This window comes from Sinocyclocheilus grahami, unplaced genomic scaffold (assembly GCF_001515645.1).
Source record: "Sinocyclocheilus grahami isolate Dianchi unplaced genomic scaffold, SAMN03320097.WGS_v1.1 scaffold176.1, whole genome shotgun sequence".
Taxonomy (NCBI): domain Eukaryota; kingdom Metazoa; phylum Chordata; class Actinopteri; order Cypriniformes; family Cyprinidae; genus Sinocyclocheilus; species Sinocyclocheilus grahami.
This window is the reverse complement of record NW_015505355.1, coordinates 2,731,430-2,749,910: the sequence shown is the minus strand read 5'-3', so window position 1 is coordinate 2,749,910 and position 18,481 is coordinate 2,731,430. Positions and strand designations below refer to the sequence as shown.

Below are 18,481 nucleotides of genomic sequence, written 5' to 3'. Positions count from 1 at the left end.
TAGATAGATAGATAGATAGATAGATAGATAGATAGATAGATAGATAGATAGATAGATAGATAGATAGATTAGCATAAAAGCCATTCACCAGTCTCTCTCAATGTGTAGTCGTGATTCTTTGTTTTCCTGGTTTCTTTCATCTTCTCAGTTGGAGGGAATAGGGGTGTCAGGAGGATCACTGAACACCATCAATGCCAGAGTCCCAGAGAGGAGGAGGAGGGGGAGGAGGAGGGATGTCCCATCCGCTGGTGATGGGTGACCACTTCCAATAGGATAGGAGGGGTTTACGGAAAGGTCTGTTTTAATCGCTCTCACGCCGATTTTATTCGTTCATCGATGACTATCATCTCGAAACGACAGCGCATGCATATAAGGTAAGTTTGCACGCTTCTCTCGGTCTATTGTTCGTTGCATACAACGACGCTACCGTGCACTAGTTCGTGCACTTCGTTGACAAAGAGAACATTACATTGTCGCTTTCTAAGCATTAGACTTGAGACTTGAATCGCCCTCGATGATCGTGACTGTGTAGGCTGATGTAAGTTGCTAGTTGCATCCGTTAACGTGTTGACATGGTAGCGCGCGTGTATGGTTCATGTATGTAACAGTGGTCTGTCAAAGTACCGATACAATTCAATTACGTGACTAAATATCTCAATTAAAATCCCAGGCCATTTGAAGTTCGTCTCGTTCTGCTCGTTCAAACGACGCACAAGGCGCACACGCAGTTATAGGACTGTCAGTGAATCGTGAAGGTGTTTTCATGGAGACGTCATGTTATTAAATATTTGAACTAATATACTGTTGTTTTATCCTTCCAACTACGCTTTATCATCTTTAGGAGCACCGGCTTGTGAATTATCTTAATTAACTTGATTAACTTTATTGCCAGATACCCTTTTCATTGTCTGCTCTGGGAAAAGTGTGAAAGCTCATCATTCATTCTCATGAATATTAATTGATGTTATACAAATTCCATGCTATCAGACTAATATAATTGCTCTGCTGTGGTTGAATATAAAGGCACAATGAGTCGACGTTGTGCATTCCTTTTCCTTAATATAATCTGCATTAAATTCAATAAACATTGTCATTATTTATGGAGGAATATGAATACAGATGTATAAGTGGTATGATGTTCTTAAACTTTCATGTGTAGTGTTGCACATTAACTTTTCTCATGTAGATTGGCAATACAGAAATGACTTGATTTAACTTTTACATTAAGAATAGCCTTTCTGAGTGACAACTTTCTCTTTGGAAAAAATCAATGATGTAGTGAATGAAGTCTTAGCTTAATTAATAATTCCAGTTGACTCTTGGAATTTCCGATTGACTTTTTCTTTTCTCAAGGAAAAAGGTCTTGTATTCAGTGGCACCTTGAAACCTAATAGGACAAATGAAATACAGCTCACACACTGTTCTTTTCTCCCCATCAACCCCAGCTCCTCATTTCCTCCAGCTCTATCTCTCCTTCTCGTACTTACATCTGGACCATTGCTCAATACTGTATTCTGCCGTTTATTAGAAGTACTGGACATCATTACATGTACTGTATACTGGATCTGTTCCTGTAAGACATCACACTAATTAAAAAAGAACAGCTAATATGCCCTTGTTGTACTTTCCTCAAACAAGATCGATGCAAACCCAACTTCCCGGAACGTTCTAAAGATAGTAGTGTATTGTTTCAATAATAAAACCTAAATTGAACATTCTTGGAATGTTAGATATTGGTTCCACCCCCAAAAATACCAAACAGCAACCTTACACTAACATTAGTAAAACCAGGGATTGAAATTAACTTTTTTCACTCACCAGCCAATTTGGCTACTAAATTTTTAAGTTACCGGCCATTCATAACTTTTACTAGCCAAAAAAAACAAACAAACAACAAGACAGAAATAAATCAACAGTTTGAGGCTGTCTACACTGGGCATGACAAAGCGACCGTTGCAAATCATTTTGTGTCAGTACTAGGGGTGTGCGATATTGACAAAAATAATATCTCTAATATTTTATCGATAACGATAATTAGACGATATTTTGCTGAGTGTGTTATTGTGCTGATATATTAAGGACTACCGTGGACAGCTGACTCCTAAAGTGTTTGATATTCTTCATAGTCTGTGTGGCGGTCAGTTCACAGCAGTGATAGAAATTAATATTTTCCAATAAGTCTAAATTGATTTTTACCTTTTATGGGCATTTTTACCTTTATAAAGCCATTTTTTTTCTAAAAGTGTACATACTCTTTTGAGTAAAATTCTTACATTTAATCAGTCAATTATAATAATAATACATTTAGGCTGTTGCTAAACAAATGAAATCAGTATTAATAAAATTCATCTTTGCAGAAGTTGCATGTGAAGTGGCATTTAGATTTACACATGTTAAAAATGCAGCTTAGAGGGACATGGAATTCTTTAACCTGCAGTTACAAATGCATAAATAATGTTTTGATATTTTAAACATGAAATACTGATATTTGAAATTATTTAAAAAATGAAAAGATACTTTAAATGTGAAATTAAAACCGCCAGCAGGTGGCAGCAAGTCACGGTTAATAAGCGAGTCATTGCGATTGAAACGAATAATTTAAACGGTTGATGATACGGAGTCATGATACTCAGAGATGCAAAACAGTACTATGGCTGTGTTTGGAATTTTTTTGTTGTTGTTGTTGTTGGCGAAATAACGCAAAAACAGCCAATATGGTGTCTAAAACGTAAGTCTCTTGATATTAACGTATTGTTTATTGAACTGTTGTATAAAATCAATATCACATTTGTAACCATGCTGATTTTTTTTATTTAGAAAAAACGACACTCTTCGTGTGAAATTTATTAACTATATGAATTTATATAAATATATACATTTTCTGCCCCTTTATCTTGAATTATGTGATCATTCTTAATGCATATTAATAGACTGAATCATGCAGTGAAAGAACTCACTCTAAATGCGCACGCGCACTACAGCCTGTGTTGGTCTAGCCAGACTTCATCACGTCGCGTATGCGTGCCTCTGTAGGTATGTTTTGTTTAGTTTTTGCAATATACTCGATAATGTGATGATGTCTCACGAGTTCAGTATTTGCGCTAAACTGAAGATTTGGCCTGCATGAACTTCCCCAAGAAATTAATGAGTGAACATAACTTACGAAAAGTAACCCGCCAAATTGGCTACTGATTTGACAGCGCTACCCGCCACAGCTGAGTTTTACCCGCATTTGTCGGGTGTTAATTTCAAACCCTGAGTAAAATATATTGTGGAAAGCGTTGTTTTTGCCCTCTTGAGGTGAATCATTAAATAATAACCCATCCATCTGTGTGCACCCAATCAAATAATAGCTGCCGATTTCAATTGGGATGTGTTTGTGAGATCTAATTGTCTGATGTTTATGTAAACAGCATACAATGCGTTTATCTTAAAGGGGCTATATGATGCGATTTCAATTTTTCCTTTCTCTTTGAAGTGTTACAAGCTCTTGGTGCATAAAGAAGATCTGTAAAGTTGCAAAGACTAAAGTCTCAAATCCAAAGATATATTCTTTATAAAAGTTAAGAGTCAGCCACACCTACCTAAAACGGCTCGTTCTAACACGCCCTCACATATCTACATCACTATGTGGGAAGATTTGCATAACGCCGCCCAAATGTTCACGCAAAGAAAAAAGGCGTAACTTTTATTCTCGCTGTAGTATTGTTGTTGCCGCCGCCATATCCTGAAGACGCTGTGTGCTTCGTTGTGAAAGTGAAACTTCTTTGTTTGGTCTTCCAAAAGAGGACGATATCTGCTTCGTCATGCCTAGAGCTGATCCGTGCTGGTCGCTGAGGGAATACAACAGTATGGTGAGGGGCGTAACATTTCCGTTTCACGCTTGAGGTATTCGACCACTCACAACGCAATGGATAGCTGGCCAATCACAGCACACCTCACTTTTTCAGACCGATGAGCTTTGTAAAAATTGACGCGTTTCAAAAAGGCAGGGCATAGAGGAGAAACAATAATGTACAGTATGTGGAAAATAATGTGTTTTTTTACTTTAAACCGCATAAACACATTTCATTACACCAAATACACCAAATAATGTTCTTTTTAGCAGCATCATATGACCCCTTTAAATGACCATTTGAGCTATCATTCTATTTGATTGCTTGATGTTACATGATGTTTCTTTCATGTTATTATGTAATTCTTACGTAATTGCCAAATCAATTGTGTCAAAGAACAAATCAAAGTAATTAAAGCAAATAGAGAAACAAAGACTTGGCAACCCCAGAAGCTGTTTGTTTTGTAATGAGATGTTGCAGTGTGTCAGAGAATTGTATGGTCATGTTAAATAATTATACTGAGCATTAGTGAGTATTAATGAGTACACATCACATAGCGTGACATTGTGTTGTCCAGAGATTGTTTACAGCACAGAGCAAATGATTGCCCCGCAGGCCAGTAAGAGACATCAGCTAACCTGCTTGTGATTGCCATTTCCCCACAGGATATTACTCTAAATCAGGGGCTTCAGCAGGGGCCCGTAACTTCTGCGGGGTCCGTGATGGTACTGTAAACAAATCTCAAACAAATATTTGTGAAAAAACTTAAAAGTATTATATTAAATAAATGTTTTTTGAACTTTCTATTGATCATAAAAATAAGATTATGCTTTCCGCAAAAATATTCAACAGCTCAACTATTTTCAAAATTGATAATAAATGTTACTTCAGCAGCATATCAGCGTATTAGAATGATTTCTGAAGTATCATGTGGCACTGAAGACTGAGGCTGAAAATTACATTTTAAAATATATTCAAATAGAAAACCTATTTTAATGGCTTATTTTTTTTATTATTATTTTATTATTATTACGTTTGAGTTATTTTGTCTCCTTCTTACAGTGTAATTATACAGTTAAGTATGGAGTATTATTAATTAACAACATGCACTTACTATAGGGTTAGAGAATTAGTGTTTGGTTTAGGGTTAGTTGCATGTAATTATACATAATTTACTGTTATTGCTGTAGTAAATACATGTAACATTAATATATTTTAAAATGTAATTTATTCCTGTGATGCCAAGCTGAATTTTCAGCATCATTACTCCAGTCTTCAGTGTCACATGATCCTTCAGAAACTATTCTGATTTGCTGCTTAAGAAACATTTATTATTTTTATCATCTATGTTGAAAAAAGTTTGCTTAATATTCTTCTGAAACAGTGATACGTTTTTCTCTGGATTCTTTGTATAAAAGATTCAGCAACATTTGAAATGGAAATTATTTCAGCATTTATTTGAAACTTAGTGTGTAGCATTATAAACACATTCTTTACTGTCATTTTGATTCATTTAATGCAGTGGTTCCCAACCCTTGTCCTGGAGGCACCCCAACACTGCACGTTTTGCATGTCTCCTTAATCAAACACACCTGATTCAGATCATCAGCTCATTAGTAGAGACTCCAAGACCTGAAATTAGTGCGTCAGAGAAAGGAGACATGCAAAATGTGCAGTGTTGGGGTGCCTCCAGGACCAGGGTTGGGAACCACTGATTTAATGCATCCATGTTAAATATTAATTAATTAAAAGTATTAATTTCTTTAAAAACTGACCCTAAACTTTTGATCTGTAATGTAATATACAGTTATGTGAATGACAAAAACCAAGATTTACAAAAAATTGTTTTATTATTGATTGATTATTTATTGTGTCTCTGGGCACAATGTTAGTATGTCAAAAATGTGACAACTTTTTTATTTAGCAGCCAAATTATTAGCATCTTTAAAACTGATACACATACACCTAATCTTTTGGCATAGCTATCTTTGTTAAATAATTTGATGGCTTTGGGCAATCACTTTTATACCATATTCTATACAAGGGGTGGCGAACTCTGGGCCTGGAGAGCCGCAGCCCTGCAGAGTTCAGCTCTAACCCTAATTAAAACTCACCTGACTGTAGCTTTCTAGTAACCCCTCAGACCTTGATTAGCTTGTTCAGGTGTGTTTGATTAGGGTTGAAGCAAAACTCTGCAGGGCTGCGGCTCTCCAGGACCGACGTTCGCCACCCCTGCTCTATACCATCGGTGTCAATAGATACATTCATTAATCCTTATCATGATCATTATCATTAATCAATATATCTTGAGTTTCTGGTCAGATGGTCAAAGGCTGAAATTTTTCATGTGTTAAGAGCACATGTGATAAATAACTCACAGCATTTAGCAGAAATAATTAAGTAAGTAATTGACTACAGCCAAAAACACTAAGCTTCCCAAAGACAATTATACAAAATAACAGTAACAATATCAAGTCCTGGAATCCATTTAACAGGCTAATAGTTTTCTCCGTGCTGGATATGGACATCTTTGAGTAATTCATACTGTGATAATCAGTGACCCATGTTGACTTCTTTATTGTTCTCTTAAGTCTTGACATGTCATCACATGAGGTTATGAAAGCCATGTTGCTATAGTTACAGGCATCACGCTACATGACGAACCTGTAGTGTTGTTTTGGAACGAAGTTTCAATCTCGCAGGGTTCATTGAAACTCGCAATCCATTAGGAATTCACAAAATACCGAACCAATTGTATTGTCACACTCATTTAACGCTAGTAATTGCTTTAGAAATTAAAAACCCTGCTTCTCATAGCTTGACTGGATTTTGAATGGTTGGCAGAACAAAAATAAATAGATCCTATTGAAGAAGTCACAAGTCTGTGAGAATCTGTACATAAACTTTTATGCCAGGACACCTTATTTTATCAATCAAGTACACAGTAACCCGTGTTTTTGGTGGGACAGGAACATCATTGTGGGTACGGCATGAGGTTATAACCAAGCACTGGTTCTGGTAATAAGATTGTGGAACTGGTGAGCACCATGGAGTCTTTGTTTCAGCTCAAATAACATATTGTGTCTGACTCAATACACAATACACGCCTGTTTGCCAGGAATAAGATCGCAAGAAGTGCATTTTTGGTATTAAGCTATGGATTTTCTAAGACATAGACGACTGTAGTGCTAAAAGTGAAATCAAAACATTACAAACTACAAGTTATGTATGTTTTGTTAACAGTATTGTCCAACACACACCAGTTTTGAAATATTTGGGAATCATCCATATTTGCGCTTTTAAATGTTTTCTAGACGTTGCTTGTTCACATGTCTCAAAACACTTAAATCACTTTGTTTTGCACATGCAAAACATCATAAACACTCAATGAGATGTTACTTAGAGACCAGACATACGTAATAAAGTTGTCACACTCTTCTTCTGGAACGATCATTTTATTAGCGAAATATCCCAATACTCACTGGTGCATCCAAGTCACACTTTTGTGTGTTTTTAGATTTGTCAATGTGAACGCGCAACTTTTGGGAAAAGTTTAAAGGAGACATATTATGCCCCTTTTTTACAATATGTAATATAAGTCTCTGGTGTCCCCAGAATGTGTCTGTGAAGTTTCAGCTCAAAATACTCCACAGATCATTTAGTATATCATTTTGAAAATGCCTATTTTGAGTGGAAGCAGAAACATGCTGTTTTTCGTGCCTGTCTCTTTAAATGCAATTGAGCTGCTGCTCCCAGCCCCCTTTTCTAGAATAGAGTTGCGACATTACAGCTCATACCTGCTAAAAAACATCTGTTTTGGTTCTGATTATCATGTTTATCATGCTGAAATCATGCGTTTTAAACCATATGAGTTTAAACTTCTTTCTGAGAGCACACATCCAAAGCACGCGGACAGAAAGCGGCTATCACTGCATGCGAGTACTAAACTAAGTTCTCATTCACACACAACTTTACCTTAAAAACACACGAGTTACAAAAAACAGTCGGTTATGTCTGTGAAGGTAAACAGCTGGGAAATAAATTACATGTTTAATTTAGATCTGTGTGGCAGCAGCAATATACATTAAATAAATCAATAAATCCATTGCTCTCTTGTCTCCTCTGAGGCTGGGACTGAGTGTTCTGTGCTCGTCTGTGCAGCCAAAGACAGAACAGTTAGCATGCTTTGCTGAAACTTTCATCATGGCATTAGAGCTAGTACACCGTTGTCGCTTGCGAAATCACAATGACGGTGCAGTGGGTGTAAACTTACAGATTAAGGGGCGGTAATATTATAATGAGATCCCTTTGCAACGTCAACAAGGGAGCGAAATCGGACGCGCTCGTTTTTTCAGACGCTTGCAGAAAAAGGCTTAACAAAACAAAGTTACTGGGTTAATCTTTTTCACGTTTCCTTGGTTGGTAGATGCACCGGAGACCTGATTATAGCACTTAAAACCTGTAAAAGTCAGATTTTCATGATATGTCACCTTTAAAAGCGATAATGTGGATGGTGAGCGTTTCGAGAAAACAAGTAGTTTGTGATGTTTCGAATCACTTTTAGATTTCACACATTAAACGACAACGATGTACTAAAAACTGAAAAGTTCTCCTTTGTGTATTTGAAAAGTTTCACGCACAGATGTTGTCGTAATGATCCCCGCTCACACGGATCTGTGAAAATGACTAGAAATGCTGTATGCATGCCAGGCCAGTAGTTGGCGATGTCAATTCATAAAGAAACACTACGTGCACACATACCTAAAGACTGAACATGTAAAATGCATGCGCATGTTGTCACTGTTTTCACAAATTTGCGTTTTTGTAGTTTAGCCAGCGACGTTAATGGTATCATTTTCAAAAATATGCGCTTTGAAATCCGTTTACAAAAGTTTGCGTTTTCAGGCCCTACAAAACACAGTTGTCAAAACGCAAAACGCTTCTGTTTTTAGTTGAAAATGGTCTCTTGTAAACATCTCCTCAAAATGTGTTGTAATTTTGCATAAACCATGTATAGTTTGTGTGACGCATCAATCCTCATCTTTTGCCATAGGAAAACAATCGCAAGTAAATATTCTGTCATCTTTGCAGGAGTTTAGTATGAAGATTAACATTTCTAATTAGCAACATTATAAGTGAATAGCAGGCACAAAGTTGTTACAACCATATGGGTACAATATGCATCATAATTTTCACAGTACACAGTACATCATGAAAATTGCATGTCAGTGTGGACAAATGCAGGTCAAAATATATTATAAAAAAAATGTTTTCAAATTTGTTCAATCAATGTGGATGTAGACTTTATATTCAGTGTTGTATTTGGTACTTGGTGGTAGCTGGAGAAATATGGATATTACATTGTAAAATATAGATAATCTCATCCCAACTTTCCTGTCCAAACCTTTCCCCTGACATGATTACAGTTCATAGCTGCTGTTAGAAACTAGACGTAACATCAATTTCAACCTAATTTAATCCATCACCCTATGTTCTGTTGCAATTTTGCATAAACCAATCTTTTATCTTAGGAAAATGTGTCCAACAGATTGAGTAACCCCAACAAATTAGAGAAAGATGAGAAGGGGAAAAAACTGAAATGAGAAAGTGTGGAGCTGAAATGTAAATTGGCTAATCAAGGTTCTGCACAAGAGGCAATTCAATCATTTTTCACCTTGCGCATAAAAACTTTATGGAAGTGAGGTAGAATCCTTCAAGAGCTCATTATTTATCTCCCCTGACCTTCAATTTCAAGGTGTAATTTATTTGGGTGCAAAGGCAAATAAAAGGCAAACAGTTTTATCACTGATGAATTTAGGCTGTTTGTACTATGAAACCTTGAATTTTTCCATGTGAAAAGGTAATGATGCACATGAAAGTGTAGAAAACCATGCCAGTTTACTTGCTTGCTTGGTTACAAATGCTTGGTCAACCACTCAATATAATATAATCTAACCAGATTGTAACCATTTGATTGTAAACTTTGAAGGGGGCTTCAAAATGACTTAAAGTAAGACCAAATAAAACTTTCAGTTCGCCCCCTGAACAACTCTCTTTGAAAAAACAGGGTTCCTATAGTTTTGGAAAAGCTGGATGTACTATATAAGGTAGCCTAATTTTAAAAGTGAGATTTCTAGACCTGAAAAACTTTTGGGAATGACTAAAATCTTAAAACTCCATGGGTATTTTTATAATGAATACGTTTCCTAATGCCAAGCTCTAATGATTTTATTATTTTAAAATATTTTGGCTTTGGAGTCAAAAAAAATGCGAACCACAGCCTTAGACACTTGAAGACAACATAAGGAAAGGAGACATGTCAGAACATTTATACAACAGTAAATTCGTTCCTCGAGTATGATAGAGTGCAACAGTCGGGCCGGAATTTTAAAAATCCTATTCATTTTTCCATATAGGAAATAATTTTAATGATAACTTACAAACCATAAAAGGCAGACCTACTGTGCTTTTGTTGAAGCCATTAGCCCTCTTTTTTTTATAATAATAATGTTTAACAGTGGAATCCTTGGTGAAAAACTACACTACCCATGAGTCTGCATATAAATCAGATCAGAAAAATCAGATAAATGCAACAAGCAAATCTTTAGTGCCGACTCACTCCCATGAAGCACTGTGAATGATGTAATCGAGTCAATCTCCCTACACTATGAAACTATTTAAATAGTTTTATATAACAAATATTTCATAGAATATCTCTATATATATTCAACATGTTTCTTTTGTAATTTGAATATGTTGAATATGTACTAATTTGTTTGAATATGAAGTTCTTTCCCTCATTAAAGCCATTAAATACAGTCTTGTGCCTTTACCTTTTTGTCTGATTTTTTGAAAAAAATCCTATTCATTTTTCCATATAGGAAATAATTTTAATGATAACTTACAAACCATAAAAGGCAGACCTACTGTGCTTTTGTTGAAGCCATTAGCCCTCTTTTTTTTTATAATAATAATGTTTAACAGTGGAATCCTTGGTGAAAAACTACACTACCCATGAGTCTGCATATAAATCAGATCAGAAAAACAGATAAATGCAACAAGCAAATCTTTAGTGCCGACTCACTCCCATGAAGCACTGTGAATGATGTAATCGAGTCAATCTCCCTACACTATGAAACTATTTAAATAGTTTTATATAACAAATATTTCATAGAATATCTCTATATATATTCAACATGTTTCTTTTGTAATTTGAATATGTTGAATATGTACTAATTTGTTTGAATATGAAGTTCTTTCCCTCATTAAAGCCATTAAATACAGTCTTGTGCCTTTACCTTTTTGTCTGATTTTTTTATTTTTTTGCTTTAAATCAAAGTTTGTAGTGTAGTGATTCACCTAGTTTCTCTTTAATGCAGGCTTTTTAAATTTTTTTGCATGGTTAGGATTTTACTTTCTTTATGAGTGAGTCATTGAATCGTTACTTTAACCGGTTTGTTGAAAAATGCTGATTCATTTAGGAACGAATCAAGACTTTGTGAATGAGTCATTGAATTATTCACTTGATTTGTTTAAAACCATTAATGAAATGAAGCAGTATCACACAATTGTACGGCCTTTTTTTTTTTACTCCAATAACTTCTCATGATAAACGACCCAAAGTGTCATTGCTAATTCTAACTAGACGCTTTCAAATGAGTAATGGAGGCTTGAACTCATCTTTTCAACTAGCAACGGCAAGAAAGTACAACACACAAGAGAGTCTTTGGGACACTCCTTAGTTTCTTCTTGTTTATTTACATACTTGTAGGAGTGTGTTGCTGTGCTTTTGCTTATGTGTGATTGCTATTGCTTTAATAAGCCTTACCTTATGAGTAGCTTCAAACCTATCATCTTTCCTTGTTATTTTACATGTAATCATAAATCAGTGGGGATGCGACTAAAAATAAGTCAGCTCACTTCTGATAGCATGACGAACAGCAGTGAAAAAGCTATGCCAAATCCACATAATCAAATCCAACTAACCCAGTAATTGTGTATAGTTAAGACAGCAAAGTAAATAGACTTATCAACTTTTAAAAGGGAGTAGAAAACATTCCCTATCGTTTTTTTTTTATTGGCGTTAAATGTTTTGCGTCCAATCAAACTCTATGGTGTTCAGATTCTCTTGGCAGAAGCTATAAATATTTGCTCCAGTGTTTATTCGTGTGTTAGGCTGGTAAATTACACTTCTGTTGTGTTTATACATTTACAAAATTGTTTTTGCATTTGCAAACATCTTACCATATGAAACACCATCCTTACAATAAGCTAAAACCAAACAAGACATCTTTTAAAAATGATTTATGGATGGACCAAAAATAATGTTTTTAGAAGCATGCAGGGAAACATACAGTATAGTATTTCCATGCCTTAGTTGGTTAAAAACCGATGTTTGGAGAACGTTGAGTGTTTCAGCTGGACAGAGATCTGTAAGGCCGGGGGACAGAGCCATCTGCTGTGGCTCAGGAACACAAAGCCATACAGCGATCCAGTCAGACTTCTGATCTCAGTGCCAATGAGACATTGTTATGGCACTGTTTGATTCACTGTCATCATCTGACCAACTTCAACAAGCTTGAAAAAATCTATTACAAAGAATAGGCTGACATTATTAACAAACTGTATATGCAATGATGGCAGTTAACCCTAAAATCTTAACGTAACAATTTTTCTCAGCGATATTAGTCTATTTGTTGTTGGATTTTTTTCAAGTCAGCAAGTCTTTGAATATATTGTAAGGCACTATACAGTAATTATACTGCATATTATACAATAAAAAAATAATTAAAAAGCAAGAAATGTTCCAAATGCAACCCAACTGACTGTTGGGTCATATAGTCCACTGTGGAAATTGGAAATTAATGGGGGCTTGGGGTACAAATGCCACTGAAATTAGTAAAAAAGGGCTCCAAAATTGAAATTTAGTTTTTGTTCTTTATATTTACAACATATAATATAGTTAAGCAATATCACACAAGTGCTGTTTTTCCTAAATATCAGCACAATCAAAAATGTTACATTGATTCAACCATTTTTAACAAATTGGTAAAGTGAATGATTCAATTTAAAGAAATTTAAAGTGACCAATGCCCTATAGACTTTTCGACTAAACAGACACCTTTAAACATATTTTCAAAACCGCATACGACACATTTAACACAGAGCAAAAAAACATGTTTTCCTCCATACCTGTAATAACGTTAGGTAAGATAAACTAGCTAAGTTATCTAGCTAACTAACTACAATTGACTAGCTGCTTAAATTTGAGGTAAGACTAGCCTGGCTAGCTAAGATAAACCAATGTCATTGAAAATAGTTTAATATTAAGTGACTAAATGAACTAGCTAGTTAAAAATAAACTGTCCTTTGTTGTATTGTACACATAGCCACATTTCCAGGGTTAACAGAATGTTCATTGAAAGTTATCTGGTCCTTAATAACATTACATAATGTAAAAATAAATCATTCATGAAACATTGTTTTTTTCCCAGAACATTTTTGTTCTTGTTTTAGAATGTTTACAAAACATTTGCACATTGAAAAAAAAAAGACATTTGAAATGTAATTTCTAAAATGTGTCATTTAATTTTAAAACATACTTGGCAGGTACAATAATCGATTTATTTTTCCCTTAGTGACAGAATTACCCAATGTGTGATTTTATGTTTATTGTCAGATGACAGTTACATATTTGATTAATGTTACGTTGTTTACACGTTTCTCAGAGATTTTTTTAAAAACAGTTTAAACAAATTCATAGGTGGGTCTTTTTGCATTTGTGCAACAGTAAAGAACTTAAAATAGAATAAATACCCATTTGTAATCAACAAAGCATTCTACACTCTGTTCTGTTGATTATAATGGGTGCTATTATCCTGAGGTGTTGAATCGAGCTGCTCACTTACAGTATAGACATGGTTCAAACTGTGCCAAGCACTAACGAACTTTCCACCGATGTAAGATTGACAAGCAATTTACTGAAACATGAGGACAGGTGCATCTCGGGTGCACACATACACATGAACAAGAAGATGTTTGGTGTCAATGTCAAAATGTTGAACACAAAATGTGTGTGTTTTCCATTTAGTTTCCCATGTCCATTCCACACCATCTCTATGCATTTTAATAAAGAATTATTGAGAATTAAATTGCCTCAGGCTCTAACTGTTAATATTTTTTAATACCCACTAGGGGTTGCACCGACTAATCGACTAGTCGACTTCAATGCTCTGCCATGACACTTTAAGCTTGACGTCGACTAGTCGCTGGTCCTATAGAGGGTGCAACAGGATAAGAAATCTTTGAAGGACTTCCACATTTACGCTCCGTTTCCAAACAGTTAAAATTACAAATAAATGCATACTCTGAAAGCGCTCCACAAGACAGGAGAATGCACGTTTTAAACAGCTTATTGTACAGGTAAGTTAATCGCCGTTCTAATCTAATGTGCTGCTGCACTGTAACGCACACACATTACAGACAGTAGCTCATACATCACGCGCACAGAATCATTCAGCGCAGAAATGTATTGTCAACACTATTCTGTGATAATAAAATAGCTTAGAAACTGAAAAGTTCAAGTATATATTTCTTAATAACCAAATCCCACAGCTTCACTTCTAGTAGAGAGATAGATAATTCTAGCCAGGTAGAATTAATTCACACACGCAATCGCTCTCACTAATGCATTCATATGAATGTAATCTTTACTGTGCTACTTTATCTGTATCTGATTTAGAACGAGCAGAAATCTGAGAAATATAATGACATAAAGACAAAAGAACTGATAAAGATGAGCTGTTATAGGAGCAACAGCCATGTGGGCAGCGCTGTGTCATATGCCATAGCTGTGCACAAGGTGTTCGAGTCTCAGCTCCAGACTTATTTGTTCATTAATGACGTCATCAGTGACTAGTCAACTTCATCACATAAAAGTCGACTTCAAAAAATCAGAAGTCGTTCAACCCCTATTACCCACTAGTGTCCGGATTCAGAGCGATGATGAAAATTGAGATGAAATAGATCGCTTCCATCAAACCCCCGAAGCTTGCACATCCTATACCACTTCCTGCGTCAAAATTTCACTTGATAGCGTTAGGCAGTGTTGATTTATGCTGTTTAATGTTCGATGACTGCATTTTTTTACGTATGTATCTGCTTACATATGTTGCTTCTTCTTCAACATGTTTTGTTTCAGAGATTCAGTACTCTTTCAGAAGATGTGTAATAGTGCCCCCTACTGTATAACAATGAAAACACGTAAAGCCGGAAAATTCTGTCATTGACGGGGAAAGGGTTAATCATCATTAATCTATACATTTTACACTATAAAGTTGCTGTATCTGCTGTTTCCAAAAATTTGATATTTATTTATTTATCTTTTAATCTAAACAAACTTGCAATATTCAATGAAACTCTGAATTTTCACATTTTTGAATGAAAAGTCAATATGAAACGCAGTATGACATTATAGAGCTAATATAGTATAACCAATTGTTTATAATTTGATGTTTCGTTGGTTTACTGTCTTCATTCTAATGTTACTGAACACAAGAAATTAACATCAAAACTGAGACAATTGTGATTTTTAATTAGTAAACTGGCCCGGTGGAGGGTTTGATGAAAACGTATGCTAATGGATTTTTTTTCCTCTGGCTACAGTTGACAGCTGAAGTTCATTTGTATGCCGGTGAAGAATCCCGAGAGACAGAAGAACCTTCTGAGCTTGAGCTGTCAGCAGAGATCATGAGGAAGAGCCGGAGCGTCTTGGCAGTGACACCTAGTGATGTGAGACATTTTACTGTTGTGTTTCAACATGAATAGAAGATAATGCTATGCAGTGATTTTTTTTTATTCTGCCCCCAATACACAGAGGTCCATGCCATTTAGATGTTTAAAAAATCGCTTCTTGTTTTTCTCCTAGTTTGCCCTTTATATGTTTCACACCTATGAAGCAGCCAGGTTTTCTCTGAAATATTATGTTCTTCGATTTCTAGAGAAAGAAAAATAAAACAATCACCAAGCTCTAGGCTAGTGTGTGTACAAGAACATAAACAACCAATTAACCACACACAAAAACCCACATATGCACATACATAATATTAATAGCTATTTATGAGGGGCGTGAGAAAAGATGGCAGGCACCATAAAACCTCGACAGAGGAAAGAAGGACAGTCGTTGAAAAAAAGGCCAGTCATTCATTTGTCTTCTTGATGTTTTTAATTACCTGAACTCGGTTGGTTGTAACCAAATTAGACTTAACATTTTACGGTCTTTGAATTCTAATTTACATAATATTAATTAAACTCTTCCGTTTAAAGGTGAAGTGTGACAATTTTTCCCCCTTAATATTTATTCTTAGTTAGGATTAGGGTAAGTCAGCATAGAAACAAAGAAATGTTTCTACCCATTTACCCATTTTACTTCCAAAAACTGAGGTGAACTTGATTTTGTCCATTGGAAAGTGATTGGATTATTCAAATTGACTCTATGACAGGTGGTTGTAGTGTAAAGCTTAAAAAGTTATAGTGCTTTGTGATGTTGGATTGTTGTGTCAGTGATACAGATGATGAAAAAAGATGATGATACTTTGGCCCATCATGCAGAGACAGTGGCACATTGGTTTGTCTTCTGTATTGACAGCATTAACTCAATCGCAATGCACCATCGACAAAAACCTATATTGCAGCTGTTCCAAAAGCTCCACCTACTGGCAGAGAGTTAGTTTGCAGTTTTAGCATAATTTCACAAAGCTAAATTTTGTTCATGTACTCTTTCATTCTTTCTTGTCTCTTGCTTAAAGCTGCAGTCCGTAACTTCTTTTGGTTAAAAATGATCCGAAATCAATATTTAAGCAAGTACATAACCAGCCAGTGTTCAAAACTATCGCCTTACTTTAGCGAGATACACAACGGTTAGCTTATAATAACGTTTACTAATTTGAGTGGTACTGTTAGGTTTTCGCTGGAAATTCGAGCATGGCACTGCGTCATTACGTACACTTCTGTTGTGTTTATACATTTACAAAATTGTTTTTGCATTTGCAAACATCTTACCATATGAAACACCATCCTTACAATAAGCTAAAACCAAACAAGACATCTTTTAAAAATGATTTATGGATGGACCAAAAATAATGTTTTTAGAAGCATGCAGGGAAACATACAGTATAGTACTTCCATGCCTTAGTTGGTTAAAAACCAATGTTTGGAGAACGTTGAGTGTTTCAGCTGGACAGAGATCTGTAAGGCAGAGCCATCTGCTGTGGCTCAGGAACACAAAGCCATACAGCGATCCAGTCAGACTTCTGATCTCAGTGCCAATGAGACATTGTTATGGCACTGTTTGATTCACTGTCATCATCTGACCAACTTTAACAAGCTTGAAAAAATCTATTACAAAGAATAGGCTGACATTATTAACAAACTGTATATGCAATGATGGCAGTTAACCCTAAAATCTTAATGTAACAATTTTTCTCAGCGATATTAGTCTATTTGTTGTTGGATTTTTTTCAAGCCAGCAAGTCTTTGAATATATTGTAAGGCACTATACAGTAATTATACTGCATATTATACAATAAAAAAATAATTAAAAAGCAAGAAATGTTCCAAATGCAACCCAACTGACTGTTGGGTCATATAGTCCACTGTGGAAATTGGAAATTAATGGGGGCTTGGGGTACAAATGCCACTAAAATTAGTAAAAAGGGTTCCAAAATTGAAATTTAGTTTTTGTTCTTTATATTTACAACATATAATATAGTTAAGCAATATCACACAAGTGCTGTTTTTCCTAAATATCAGCACAATCAAAAATGTTACATTGATTCAACCATTTTTAACAAATTGGTAAAGTGAATGATTCAATTTAAAGAAATTTAAAGTGGCCAATGCCCTATAGACTTTTCGACTAAACAGACACCTTTAAACATATTTTCAAAACCGCATACGACACATTTAACACAGAGCAAAAAAACATGTTTTCCTCCATACCTGTAATAACGTTAGGTAAGATAAACTACCTAAGTTATCTAGCTAACTAACTACAATTGACTAGCTGCTTAAATTTGAGGTAAGGTTGACTAGCCTGGCTAGCTAAGATAAACCAATGTCATTGAAAATAGTTTAATGCAAAAAAACAAAGAGGCAAAACTTACGGACTGCAGCTTTAAAAAAAAATCAGCAGTTGGTTTTAGAATCAGCCCACTTGCTGACAATTGGAATCATCCATGAAAAATATGAAAAATCATGATTGGTGCATGTCTAGTTTTTGTAGATAACCTTAACTAAATTTTTTATAAATAAATAAATAAAATAAATGTATGCATTTAGCAGATGCTTTTATCCAAAGCGACTTACAGTGCATTCAGGCTATAAATTTTTTTTTACCAGTATGTGTGTTCCCTGGGAAATTACTGGTTAGTTTCCTCAAACAGTTATAAGTCAAGAGCGAGTGAGTACACTGGTCCACTTAAACGTGTATACACAGTATATATACACTCATATAAACAAACACAATGTTATTATGTACCTGGTATTCTCTATGTTATGTTATGTGTGTGTGTGTATTTTGAATGGCAGTGTGTATATATATATATATGGGTGCTGTCTGACTGGACATATTCTGATCGTAGTGATGG

The 18,481-nt window shown here is 35.2% G+C and overlaps 1 protein-coding gene across 1 annotated transcript in view; it reads left to right on the top strand.

Annotated features, from left to right (window-relative positions):
* Positions 1-121: 121 nt before the first annotated feature.
* Positions 122-18,481, top strand: part of pde4bb (phosphodiesterase 4B, cAMP-specific b) — a 74,163-nt gene continuing 55,803 nt past the window's right edge. Inside the window, exons 1-2 of the mRNA XM_016283658.1 lie at positions 122-374; positions 15,501-15,626. Coding sequence (XP_016139144.1) covers positions 15,585-15,626 — 42 coding nt within the window. The 5' untranslated portion in view covers positions 122-374; positions 15,501-15,584. The remainder of the gene's footprint in view (positions 375-15,500; positions 15,627-18,481) is intronic.